The following is a 12,756-nucleotide window of genomic DNA, read 5'->3' on the forward strand; positions in this document are numbered from 1 at the left end:
CAGGCCGTGAACTTCAGCTTTCGCTGGATCGGTTTGCAGTGTGAATGTGAAGCGACTGGGATGAGAATTAGTACCTCTAAATCCGAGACCACGGTTCTTAGGCGGAAAAGGGTGGAGAGCCCTCTCTGGGTTGGGGATAAGCTCTTGCCTCAAGTGGAGGAGTTCAAGTATCTCGGGGTCTTGTTCACGAGTGATGGTACAAGGGAGCGGGAGATTGACAGGCGGATTGGTGCTGGGTCAGCAGTGATGCGGGCTCTTTACCTGTCTGTTGTGGTAAAGAAAGAGCTGAGCTATAAGGCAAAGCTCTCGATTTACCGGTCGACCTACGTTCCCACCCTCACCTATGGTCATGAGCATGACCGAAAGAATAAGATCGCGAATACAAGCAGCCGAAATTAATTTCCTCCGTAGGGTGTCTGGACTCTCCTTTAGAGATAGGGTGAGAAGTTCAGTCATCCGGGAGGGACTCGGAGTAGAGCCGCTGCTTCTCCACGTCGAGAGGAGCCAGCTGATGTGGTTCGGGTATCTGGTTAGGATGCCACCTGGACGCCTCCCTCGGGATGTGTGACAGGCAAGTCCACCCGGTAGGAGACCCCGGGGAAGACCCAGGACACGCTGGCGTGACTATATCGCCCAGCTGGCCTAGAAGCGCCTTGGAATCCCCCTTGGAGAGCTAGTGGAAGTGGCTGGGGAAAGGGAGGTCTGGGCTTCATTGCTTAGGATGCTGCCCCCGCGACCCGAACCCCGGAGAAGTGGAAGATGATGGATGGATGGATGGATGGACGGAACTTTCAGAGATTGTTTAGAACGAAATCACCAGACTGTTTGAAATAAAAAAAAATCGAACTATAACTGCCGGTTTTGTGTTGCTCTCTTTAGAAATATTGCTTCTGTGTCTGGTTTTATAAAAATGTTAAAGCAATGCTTTTTTCAAATGATTTTCCTGTTTTTTGAATATTTGAATGATTCAATTTCAGCAAATATTCATTGCAGCCATCATGCACCATTTTCATCTTTTTTATCTACAACACTAAGAGTTTGAGTTCATGACAAAAACAAATCATTGCTGTCAGATCAAAACCTCATCTCTCTTTTATCTTCTTTTTATCTTCTTCATTTGAAAAAGTCAGGTGTCTCCTGCATGTTAAAAATGTAACAATAACCAGGCCAACAAAATATCTTGCTACGTTAATGCATTCCTTAATATATTTCCTTTTCCAGAAAAAATGCCAATTTAAGAGCTCAGACATTCCAAATGCATCCAGGCCTTTTACAATTTTAAAAAGTACCTAATTTAAAATTATGATAATTCTAATAATTCAATATAAAAATACTATAATCCAATTATACAATTTTCCATTACATATCTGCTACTGTTCGTTCTGGATTTTGGGTGCGAGTTTATTTTTTTGTTCTATTTGTTCAAGCAAATAAGCCGTAAATAACTCACCACTACTTTCAGTTTTTTCCGCACACCATCTGAAAATCCATTGGGGTCCCTGACTGTCACCTCGATGTCATGTTCGCCTTTAGCCAGCGGGATGATAATGAAGGGAACAGCGCGTGATGATTTACCACCTATGCTCACGGTGGTGCGATACTTCTTCTTGTAGCTGGCCAAACTGCATACAGACTGAGTCTCCTTCAGCTCCACCGTAACCTGCATCGAAGGAAGGATTTCATATAGAATGAGTTCTACAGGTTAAATATGGTGCTGGATCACCAGCTCAGTACAATATTCTGACATTCATATTATGTCACGTACACTCTTAAAAATAAAGGTCTCTAAATGATTTAGAACCATTATGTTCTGTGGGTTCCTTTCAACTTTAAAAAGATTCTCTACACAAACATTACAGAAGCAGTTTGTTAAGGAATAAGGATTCCCCAAGCTCCTCAGTGGGAAACCACATGGTTTTATGCTTTTATGTAAGTGCTGCTGGCTATGATATTTGCCTCTTTGATTAGTGCCTTGCTTTGATCCCTGCAAAAGAAGCATTTTCAGGCTCGGAATATTTGTTGTTTTATAACTCAGGCAAAGCGAATATAGATTTACGCTAAGATGTATTATACATGGTAAAGCCCATTTCATTTTTCTCCAAGTTTTTGAAGGGAGCTTGTTTAATGGGAGTGCTTTACCATGTTTGTAACCTTATCTGTGCATTTAGCATTTGTTGCCAAGCTTCCAGCCACTCCTGTCTCCTCAAGACACTCTTCACGTAAGTCTGAAGGACAACACCAGAGAAACTGGTGGGAGGAAAAGGGTGTAACTGAAAAATTTAGTGGTGCAGGGTGGAAACAGAGCAGGGAGTGGAGCAGCATGATTTTGCTTAGAGTGTAGAATGACTGCATTTAAAGCACTTGCTTGTGTAGTTCTCTTACTTGTGATTGGACCATTGCTTCAAGCGTGTGTAGGGCAGAATATTTAACTGTTTTTTTTTGTTGTTGTTCAACAACAAACATAAATTAAATGATTTAACTGCACATTTGCAGATATCGAACATGATCTCTTTCACATTTTCATTTCCAGGAATATCAATAAGAAAACAAGAGCAGGCACCTTGTATTCCTGATTTATACAGTCCTAGAATCGCCACTTTAAGTAGTAGTTGCAGATTTGCACTTCAGTACAGTTACATGAATCATGCAGGCGTCATGATTACAGAGAGACATAGTTCAAATACTGAAAGGCTATTTTTCAAGGAACCAAAGTAGTTTTTCTGTGGTTTTGCTACAATGAACTCTTTTTAGCATGTTTATTTTTAAGAGTGTAACTAAAGAATTTTATTTTTGCAAAGAGAATAAAGAAAGATAAACCACCCTATCGAGCGAAGAGCTTCCTAAGTTGTGAACGATAGCCTTGATTTCTATTTGCTCGTTGACCACAGCCGAATAAGGCAACTTCAGGTCAACAAAGAAGCCCTTCCGAACTATAAACTCCACTGGGTCTGCCACACAAATACCTGAGAAAAAAAAATGTCAAGACATAGGACATAAATACATATTTCACCAGAAGTCCTTGAAAAGTTCTTTAAAAAATGAGTTAATTATCAGTTTAATATACAACAATTAGTTCACATATAATGAGTAATTAAGCTGTAAGCTAATGAAAAACAATCATTTAGCAGTGTACTCAATTAATAATTACTTACTAAGTACTTTCTTAGTAATTAAAGCCTAATAAACTAAAAATAATAAATATTTCATTACATATTAGCATATAATTATCAATTAAACTGCATCCCTTAATGTAAAGTGTTACCAGCCTTGGGTTAATAAATGTCAGTAAAAATCAGCCAATTTGGCTGTAAAGGAATCAGAATCAGCCATAAAAAGTCATGATTGATGCATCCATACCATGCTATATCTCACCTTTCATCCAAATTTAATTTCATTTGAAATAAATACAGTTCTGCCACTTTCACAGACAAACACACACACACACACACACACACACACACACACACACACACACACATGCAGATACACAAACAGACTCACCATACTCAGTAGACATGCTGATGGCAGTCACCACCCAGGTGGTGATGGATTCTGGAAATCTGTGATCCTTAATAATCTGACTGTGTAAAACAAAGTCAGACTAACTTTTAGCTAAAGTGCCCAAATCTTTTCTTCTACCTTTCCCCCTGATACTTACAAGGTCATAAGAGCTCAAATAGGAATAGTAACTGTAATACTTCATTTTTACATGGCCATTTTCTAACCTCTGTTTATCTCCTACAGTCAAACTGTCTATTTTTGTTACTGTCCCTTTAAGACTGACACAGTTGTGCTCATAAGTTTACATACTCAGGCAGACTTTGCAGGATTTATACCAATTTGAAATAAAACCTGAGTGATCAGGCAAAACACACTTAATATTACACATTTCTGCACTAAACAAAACACAACAATAAAGAAAAGATGGTCCCAGGTCAAATGTTTGTTTACCCTTACATCTTAATACTGTGTATTGCCCCCTTTGGAATCAATGACTGCTTGCAGTTTTTGTGGTAGTTGTTTTGTATGAATGGTATGTTTGAGATCTCCTCAGTTTTTCTCCAGTATCTTCCTAAGTTTGATCTAAATTAGTTTTTAAGAAATGTCCTAAGGTCTACATCAGATTCATGATGTTTTCTATAACCAGAGAACTGTTCACATCACTGGGTTCTTGAGTTTGTGTGGATTCTTATCTTACCCAAGAACAACAAGAAAACACTGGTAAATGTCAGACAGAAACACAAACTATGTTTTTAGAAGAGATTTACTCTCAAGAATGGCTGGTGAACGAAGCCCAAAGATACTGATTGTAGATTTATGCCTTAATTGGGGGCAGTCTTGGGCTGGAGGTTAGGGAACTGGCCCTGTTACCGGAAGGTTGTCGGTTCAATCCCCAGAGCCGACGGTCCATAACTGAGGTGTCCTTGAGCAAGACACCTAACCCCCAATTGCTCCCCGGGCGCCGTGTGTAGGGCTGCCCACCGCTCCAGGCAAGTGTGCTCACTGCCCCCTAGTGTGTGTATGTGGTGTTTCACATGTGGAATTTCCCCGTTTGTGGGATTAAAAAAGTATCGCATACTTACTTAATTCACTTTTTGCCATACTGAACATTAGGTAGCTGAAGAAATTATACTGTATTCCTATTTTGTAGTTACAGTGAGCAGAACTGTTCTTGTTTTTGATCACTCTGCTTTCCGTAAAAACTCAATTCTTAAATTCTACTGACCATTTCCCTGGATCTTTGCATTGAGGAAGCGTTTCATCCATCCACATCCAGCTCTCAGGAAAGAAGGAACGTGTTGTAATGTCATCAAACATGTCATCACCATCTTCCTCCTCACCTTGAACAAAAATAAACATTCTTTAATATTTTGCATACTTAGATTCATTTCTCACACCATCTCTCTGATAAAAATGATAAAGACCATCACAGTAGTATACAGAATATATAAATCTTGGTGAAAGTGTCCTTTCTAAGCAGCAGAATAAACAAATTGTGTCTTAGTAAAAGCACTTCACTGCTGCAGGTTGTGGATAATGGTGCCTCTACTACAGTGGAGCAAACAGAGTGCAAAAAACTGGATAACTAGTCTAGGTAAGAATGCCTGGATTGGACATCCGGAACTTCTTTTATGTGTCTTTTGCAGCTTGTTAGACATTTAGGGCTCTCTCCCCTCTGAAGTGACCTGGAAGAACAGCCCGGCACTCACACCACTGTTCGCTTGGCTTTGCTGGTAAATTTCATGAAAGCTTTGTTAGATTCTGAGAAACCCTCTGCAAACATTTGGGAAGTAGATGCCACCGGTTTTCCATCTCCTATCACCTGGTTTTAAAGCACAGAGATAGGTTAGCTTTTTGTATATTTGTTTTGTTTCGCTTTCAGGTTTACTTTGGCTTGCGCTCGTCCCTAAAGCCAACACTCCCATTTAGTTTAGCCTCTTGCAAACTTGCTCACTTTTAAGAAATTCTAAATGACCCTGCAATTTTCTGGTTTCAGTACTCCAGTCCAGCATTTGGTCTGGCTACAGATCTGGGGACAGAGCCCACTCTTATTGTCTGTTACAGCATAACCCTAGACTGGTACATGACACAGTAAAAAAGTACATTTCTAGACATTTTATGACCTTCTGGACTTCAACTTCAGTGTCCCGAAGCATATATTCTATGACATAAACTGTTCAAGTCTCTAGGACACCATTCTTCCAACATGTATTCCCTTAATTGGCGTTTTGGTGAAGGTACTGGAGAGCAGTGCCTAAACCGTCTGTCCAGAATCTCCCTTTTGAGTTCTACTGGATTGAGATCTGGTTTCATCAGACAAGGGTGCACAGTGCATGATGGGTTTGGAGGAGGTAGTGCATCATACAATTGTGCAGAGCTGAACTTTATGCAAATGAATCCAGCCAAAATGACATGCTTACCCTATGAGGAGGCAGGTGGTGTTTGCATGATTTGTGTCTGAAGCTCAGTGCTTTAAACTTCAACTTTTCAATTGTTTCTGTGCGACATGGACGACCAGTGGCCAAAGCTTACATATTATAGATGGATTACAAAATTACATAACAAAATAGGAAAGTGGGAAAAAGTGGGAAATCAATGTGGATGGAGGCATTTTAATAAACTGATACAATTAATGATGAGTGCAAGTAATGATCAATAACCTCTGCCAAATCTAAATCTGTTCTGAGCTTATCCTGATCAATGTTTTGGAAAGTATTAGTTCAATAATATATGCAATGATTACTTTCTGACTATTCAAAAACAATAAAAACATTACATGCATGAATAGATAGATAGATCCTGCTGGCTCCCCTGGGAAGAGTTGAAGAGCCTGGTGCCTCTGGGGACAAAGGATCTCCTGAATCTATCGGTTGAGCAGCTCTGTGACAGCAACCTGCCACTAAACCTGCTCCTCCTGTCCATGATGATGGTGTGCAGTGGGTGGCAATCATCCTCCATAATGGAGAGCAGTTTGTGTGATGTCCTTCTCTCAGCCACCTTGACCACAGAGTCCAGTTCCACACCGACCACTGACCCTGCTTGCCTGACCAGCTTGACCAGTCGCATCTCGTCTCTCCTTTTTATGCTTCCTCCCCAGCACACCACAGCATAGAAAAGACAGCTGGTAACCATGGTCTGATAGAACACCTGCAGGAGCTTCCTAAAGATGTTAAAGGACCTCAGCATCCTCAGGAAGTAGAGCCTGCTCTGACCCTTCCTGTACAGGAGGTCTATGTTGGCTGACCAGTCCAACCTATCATCCAGTTGCAGCCTGAGATACCTGTAGGTCATAACCCTCTCCACTTCAACCCCCTCAACGGAGATTGGCTGTGTGGGTGGCCTAACCCTGCGAAAGTCCACTACCATCTCCTTGGTCTTGGCAGTGTTCAGAAGCAGGTTGTTCCCACAGCAGCACTCCACAAAGTCCTTCACCAGGGTCTTGTACTCCCCCTCCTGCCCTCCCCTTACACAAGCCACCATGGCAGTGTCATCAGAAAACTTCTGCATGTGGCACGTCTCAGAGTTGTACTGAAAGTCGGAGGTGTACAGTGTGAACAGAAAGGGGGAAAGTACAGTCCCTTGTGGTGCTCCAGTGCTGCTGACCACAGTCTCTGATGTATAGTCCTTCAGCCTGACATACTGAGGTCTGCCAGTGAGGTAGTCAGTAATCTAGGAGTGGATCCACTTGCATGTTAACCAGCTTATCTCTCAGTTGGAGGGGCTGAATGGTGTTAAAGGCACTGGAAAAATCAAAGAACATGACTCTTACAGCACGACCACCCTTGTCCAGGTAAGAGTGGGCACAGTGGAGGAGTTAAAGCATGGCATCCTCCACTCCCACTTTCTCCCTGTAGGCGAACTGCAGGGGGTCTGTTGCATGTCGAACCTGTGGTCTGAGAAGGTGTAGAAGAAGGTGCTCCAGTGTCTTCATGACATGGGACGTTAGAGCAACAGGCCTGAAGACATTGAGTTTACTGGGTCGCCCCCTCTTGGTTACTGGAGTGATGCATGATGTCTTCCACAGTGTGGGAACCCTCCCCAAGCACAGACTCAGGTTGAAGATGTGCTGTAGGGGTGCTCCCAGCTCAGCAGCCAAAGGACTTAAGTAGTTTAGGACATACTTTCTCCGGACCAGCTGCCTTCCTTGTGTGGAGTTTCCTCAGCTCACCTCTAACCTATTGAGCAAAGCTGCGTATTAATTGGCTTTTGCAGCTAACTGAAGGTGGGTGATGCATTCACCTCTGCAACTGAGCTCGACCCGTTTAAATGCACCATAAAGCGACAAGTGGACCCAAACCATGTGAGCAAAATGCTCCCCACAACATCACAGGGTCACTAGGGTCCTTCACTCTAGAGGTCAACTGTTTACACCTGTTTGTTCTCTTGGTGTGCACTGCACGTACAGTTGCACTTAGATTTAGGCCTTGTGTAACCTGCTTCGATTAAAAAATAAATAAATTATGACTACCCAAAAAGGTAGTCAGGTAGGGGCCCACCAAACATTTGCACACAGGGACCAACAATATGATGACTTGGGTCTCCTGTGGTGGTGTGTATGTATTTATTTGTATTATTTGTTTACTATGTGTATTCTCTTTTGTCGATATATATGAATGTCACGCTTCCAGATTCTCCTCCCTTGCCTAACACCCTTAAGGACTCCATTTCCCAGAATTCCTATCATTATGATGTCACCCCTTCCGCCAATCACAGGCCTCTGCCCCATTCACAGTCACCCGATTACTGATGCAACACACCTGTGTTCATTTGCTTCAGACTTTATAAGGATCCTGGTTTGTTCTCCTCATTGCAAGGTATTCTGAATGTTTCTCTTCTGATTTCATGACTTGTGTACTGAACTGAACCCATTGCCTGTTTTTTGACTATTCCTGTTTTGGATTTGCCCTTTGGCTCTGGTTGCTTGTGTTTTTGTATTTTCTGTTCTTTTGACTTTTTGCCTGTCTTTGGATTCTGATTTTGAATTTGCCCTGACTCTGTTCTTTCTCCCAAGTGTTCTCTTACTAAACCAACTTTCGTTTTTAAGATCTGCGAGAGTCTTTCTGTGCTTATTCAGCGTTACAGTGTAAATAATCTTTTGGTATCTTAAAACAATCCACCTAAATCCTAAACCTTTGTAATAAAACTTACTAAATTAAAAACTTAAGAAAACAAAACTGTAAAGCTACATACATACAATTCAACTGTTTCCCAAAATTTAAGTACACTGTTAGAAATAAAGGTAATACGCAGATACATTTTTTCTTCATCAAGGTACAAACAATGTAAATGTTCCTTCAAAGGTACAACCATGGTTTTAAGGTCCAGTTGTGTACCTTAGATAAGTTCTTCCAGGTGAAAAGTATGTGTTTGTACCTAAATTTTTTAAGACAGAAAACTAAAATAAAGAGTCTGGAGACATGTGTGAAGTCAATACAACTTAGAAAACATAAATGTAACAGCACATGTTCCTTACTTCTGGCAAGGATCAGCTCCTCCTGAATCGTCTCCTGCCTTGCCTCAGTCATTTTCTTGCAGCAACTCAGGAAAGCTTGACGGCATTCGTCTCCTTCCTCAACATACTCGGCTCTGCGTTCACACGTGTAACCGAGAAGATTATTCACCATTCCATCCATGCAGCAGTGCCTCAGGTTCTCACTGTAACTCCCCACTGCATAAACAAATGAATGAAGAAAGTTCTTCACATTCACACATTTCACTTGCAAAAAGGTCCATTGATTAAGAGACTGACCCAACAGTCCTTCAGGCACTGGCCCCTAAGAACCCATTTTGGCACTATGCATCTAGTTAGTTGTGTCATGCCAGATTTCTTAAATTGCAGTTTTGGTGGTCCACAGATTAATTCAAAGATTTCTCAGCTCACAACTATCATGTTCACTTGTATTCAGAAAAAAATGCCTCTTATCAGGGCATCTAAAGACATCTTGAGTAAAATTTAATAGTCTCCCAAATAGAGATTAAGCTGCACATATTTTTGAATAGAGATTCTCTACTGACAGGGTTTGGCTTTATCCTTGTCTTGAAAATCTACTATTTGAGAATCTGTATGAGCACTTTGTATATCATTGAAGACCAAATTTGCAGTGAAAACATATCAAATATAAACCTCTACAATGTACCTCACAACCATATCTCTGTCTTCATGTATGCTAGCTTGGGCGTGACATGATGTCAGATGTTTTCTAAAAAAAATCAAATGCATCTAGCTGTGTCCAAAATTCAAAGTCCACATGAATCTAATTGTATAAATATAAAATATATTTTGAGACTTTTTAAAAACCTAAGGACACATTATTTTCCAGGCCAGCTGGTGCAAATAAGCTACAGTCTGAAGATACCCCTGACCAAGACACAGCCAGAAACAAGCATCTGATATCTACATGCAAAGATACACAACACAGATAGCTTATAGGACCAATATGGAAATGTCGAACTGATACTGATAGCCAATTATTTAGCAAAAACACTACATAATACTGATTGTTTAGTAGTTTTAAAGACTAGAAGTAAACCATAAAAGAAAATCTACTTTACCTTATTATACTTAAGAACTCGTATTTTAGGTTACAGACTCAATATAGAAACATCTCTTCAGATACCCTCCTTAGGCTACGGTAAATGCATAGGGTAATGGTCACCCATGAAAGTTTACAGACCAATTTGCGATTATGTGGAATTTTTCTTCATACCCACATGACATTAAGTGCATTTTTAAACAGAAAATCTGTCAAGACATGCAGTGCATCTGAAACGTTTTCACAGTGCTTCACTTTTTCCACATTTTGTTATGTTACAGCCTTATCTACACACAATTCGCCATAATGAGACAGTGAAAAAAGATTGTTTGAATGTTTTGCAAATTTATTAAAAATAAAAAACAAAAATCAATCACATGTGCACGTGTATTCACAGCCTTTGCTCAATACTTTGCTGAAGTAACATCATCAGTGCTGTGAATACTTTTCCAATGCGCTGTATGTGAATACAGTGAAAAATGCTGTTATTGGCCAAAGTTGCAGAACTGTGCCCTTCCTGAATCTGAGAACATTGCACAAGGCCCTCATTCATAATCATAGGTTATACTGACCCAGGGTCTTTCTCAGTTCTGTTTTGGAGAGGTCACGTCGTTTTCTTTTTTGTTCAGATGAGCAGGATAGATCTTCACCAAAGCAAAGAAAACACAATAAGAAAATGTGTATTTCATTTATTTTTAAAAAGAAAATGCGCATGATATACTGGATTAACATTAATACTCAAAATAGCATCAACATGGAGGTCATTAGATGATTCCAGATATTAACTTTAGTACAAATTCAGTGCTGCTCCTCTGCACTAACAGAATTTCTGACAAACCTGACACAGCTTGTTTCAATTGGAGTGTTTTATTCTGTTATCTTCTCTTAAAATCAAACCAAAGGGAACTTGCGTGTTAAACTGTTCTTGCAGGAAATTGCATGCATGAAGTTAACGAAGCTTTTGTTTTCTTTAAAAACGACTAAATTCAAAAATCAGTATCACTGTGCGACAGTCCCAGAATAAACAAAATCACCCATAGCCCTTTTCCATACCTCTTCTTTCAAGGGTGCCTCCTGCAGAATTAGACGAGAACAGGAGTCCTGCATCATAGAAAACCCCCATACTGTCTTTACCACTGCCAGCTGTGCAGGCAAGGTCATGCTTCTCAATGGTGTCCCAGATCTAGTGGTGAGAAACAAGAAATATATTTAAGTATAGACATACACTGCACACTAAAATCACTACAGCTATCAGAACCTCAGCTCTCACAAAGATTTCCAACTGCCTTTGGTCTGTGCACTTTCCAGTGGGAAACAAATGATTTCTTTCAAATAACTGTTTCTCTAGCTAAATACTAGTATCCATATTTAGTAGCAAGCAGTTGTGTGTCTATTCAACAATCAGCATTTCAGACCAAAGAAAAGTCCTGGGCAACAAACCAGGAATAATGTATGATATCCCAATTTAGTACTTTATTTCTGAGTTGTGTTTGAAAGAGTAGACAGCAGGTAAACAAGATATCCCTATGCATTTGCCAAGTGCTGTGCTAAGTTTGATTTTGTAGTGTCAGTATATCAAACAGTCTATGAATAGGTCTCATGCATGTCAGTCAAATGGCCTGTATTTTAGCACAGTCTTACTGAAATTGCAGTGGAATTAGTTTCATTTTGTGTATTATTTCCACACTAATGAAGTACTTTTGGCTTTGACAGCATGGTTTAGCACCATTGATGTGACTGAACAGAACCAGCCAGATGCTTGTGATAAAAATTAAGAAATGTAGCTTTACTAAGAAATGGCTTGAAAATACTCATAGTGAAAAAAACAGGCAGCGGTCAAATCTAAAAAGGCCAAAATACAGACAAACATAACAAACATCAGGCAATCAGATCTAAAAGTACAAGGACAAAAAGGCAAAGTCAAAATGTCTAAAAAAAAAGTAAATATTAAAAAAAAAAAAAAGAATGCAAAATACAGACAGAAATATTCAGTAGCTCTACGGAGAGAAGCAATGTCTCGCAATTAGAAGTATTCTGAAGCCTGGGCTTCTATACAAAACAACATATGGTCATATAACATCACAAGTGCCAGTGGTTAGTATTTGGGTGAACTGGAGCATTGATTGGTGGATTGTGGAAGTTCATGGTTGATGTGCTATCCCAGAGAGTTCTGGAAAATTGAGTCTTTATGGATGTCAGAGCCAGGAGGATAGTAGTTGTCAACTGCTTTGTTCAAATTAGGTAGAAAACTCCGTCATATACATGCAATTACAGCTTCAAGTCTTTTGGGGTATGTCCCTACTAGCTTTGCACATCTAGAGGCTGAAATTTTTGCCTGTTCTTATTGGCAAAATAGCTTAAGCTCGGTCAGATTGGATGGAGAGCATCTGTGTACAGCAATTTTCAAGTCTTGCCACATATTTTCAATGGGATTTAGGTCTGGACTTTGACTGGGCCATTCTACCACATGAATATGCTTTGATCTAAATCATTCCATAGTAGCTCTGGCTGTATGTTTAGGGTCATTGTCCTGCTGGAATGTAAACCTCTGTCCCAGCCTCAAGTCTTTCGCAGCCTCTAACAGGTTTTCCTCCAGGATTGCCCTCTATTTAGCTCCATCCATTTTTCCATTAACTCTGACCAGTTTCCCCTGTCCCTGCTGAAAAGAAGCATCCCAACAGCATGATGCTGCCACCACCATGTTCCATGTTTGAGGATGGTG

The 12,756-nt window shown here is 40.4% G+C and overlaps 1 protein-coding gene across 1 annotated transcript in view; it reads right to left on the reverse strand.

Annotated features, from left to right (window-relative positions):
- The window catches only part of LOC108442218 (complement C3-like), a 72,416-nt gene that overhangs the window by 26,839 nt on the left and 32,821 nt on the right, over nt 1-12,756 (reverse strand). The window contains exons 15-21 of the mRNA XM_017722158.1: nt 11,088-11,217; nt 10,607-10,678; nt 8,975-9,169; nt 4,727-4,841; nt 3,502-3,581; nt 2,821-2,963; nt 1,451-1,660 (exon numbers count right to left, since the gene is read on the reverse strand). Of these exons, the coding sequence (XP_017577647.1) occupies nt 1,451-1,660; nt 2,821-2,963; nt 3,502-3,581; nt 4,727-4,841; nt 8,975-9,169; nt 10,607-10,678; nt 11,088-11,217 (945 nt within the window). The remainder of the gene's footprint in view (nt 1-1,450; nt 1,661-2,820; nt 2,964-3,501; nt 3,582-4,726; nt 4,842-8,974; nt 9,170-10,606; nt 10,679-11,087; nt 11,218-12,756) is intronic.

The sequence above is a fragment of the Pygocentrus nattereri genome, chromosome 12 (genome assembly GCF_015220715.1).
Source record: "Pygocentrus nattereri isolate fPygNat1 chromosome 12, fPygNat1.pri, whole genome shotgun sequence".
Lineage (NCBI taxonomy): Eukaryota > Metazoa > Chordata > Actinopteri > Characiformes > Serrasalmidae > Pygocentrus > Pygocentrus nattereri.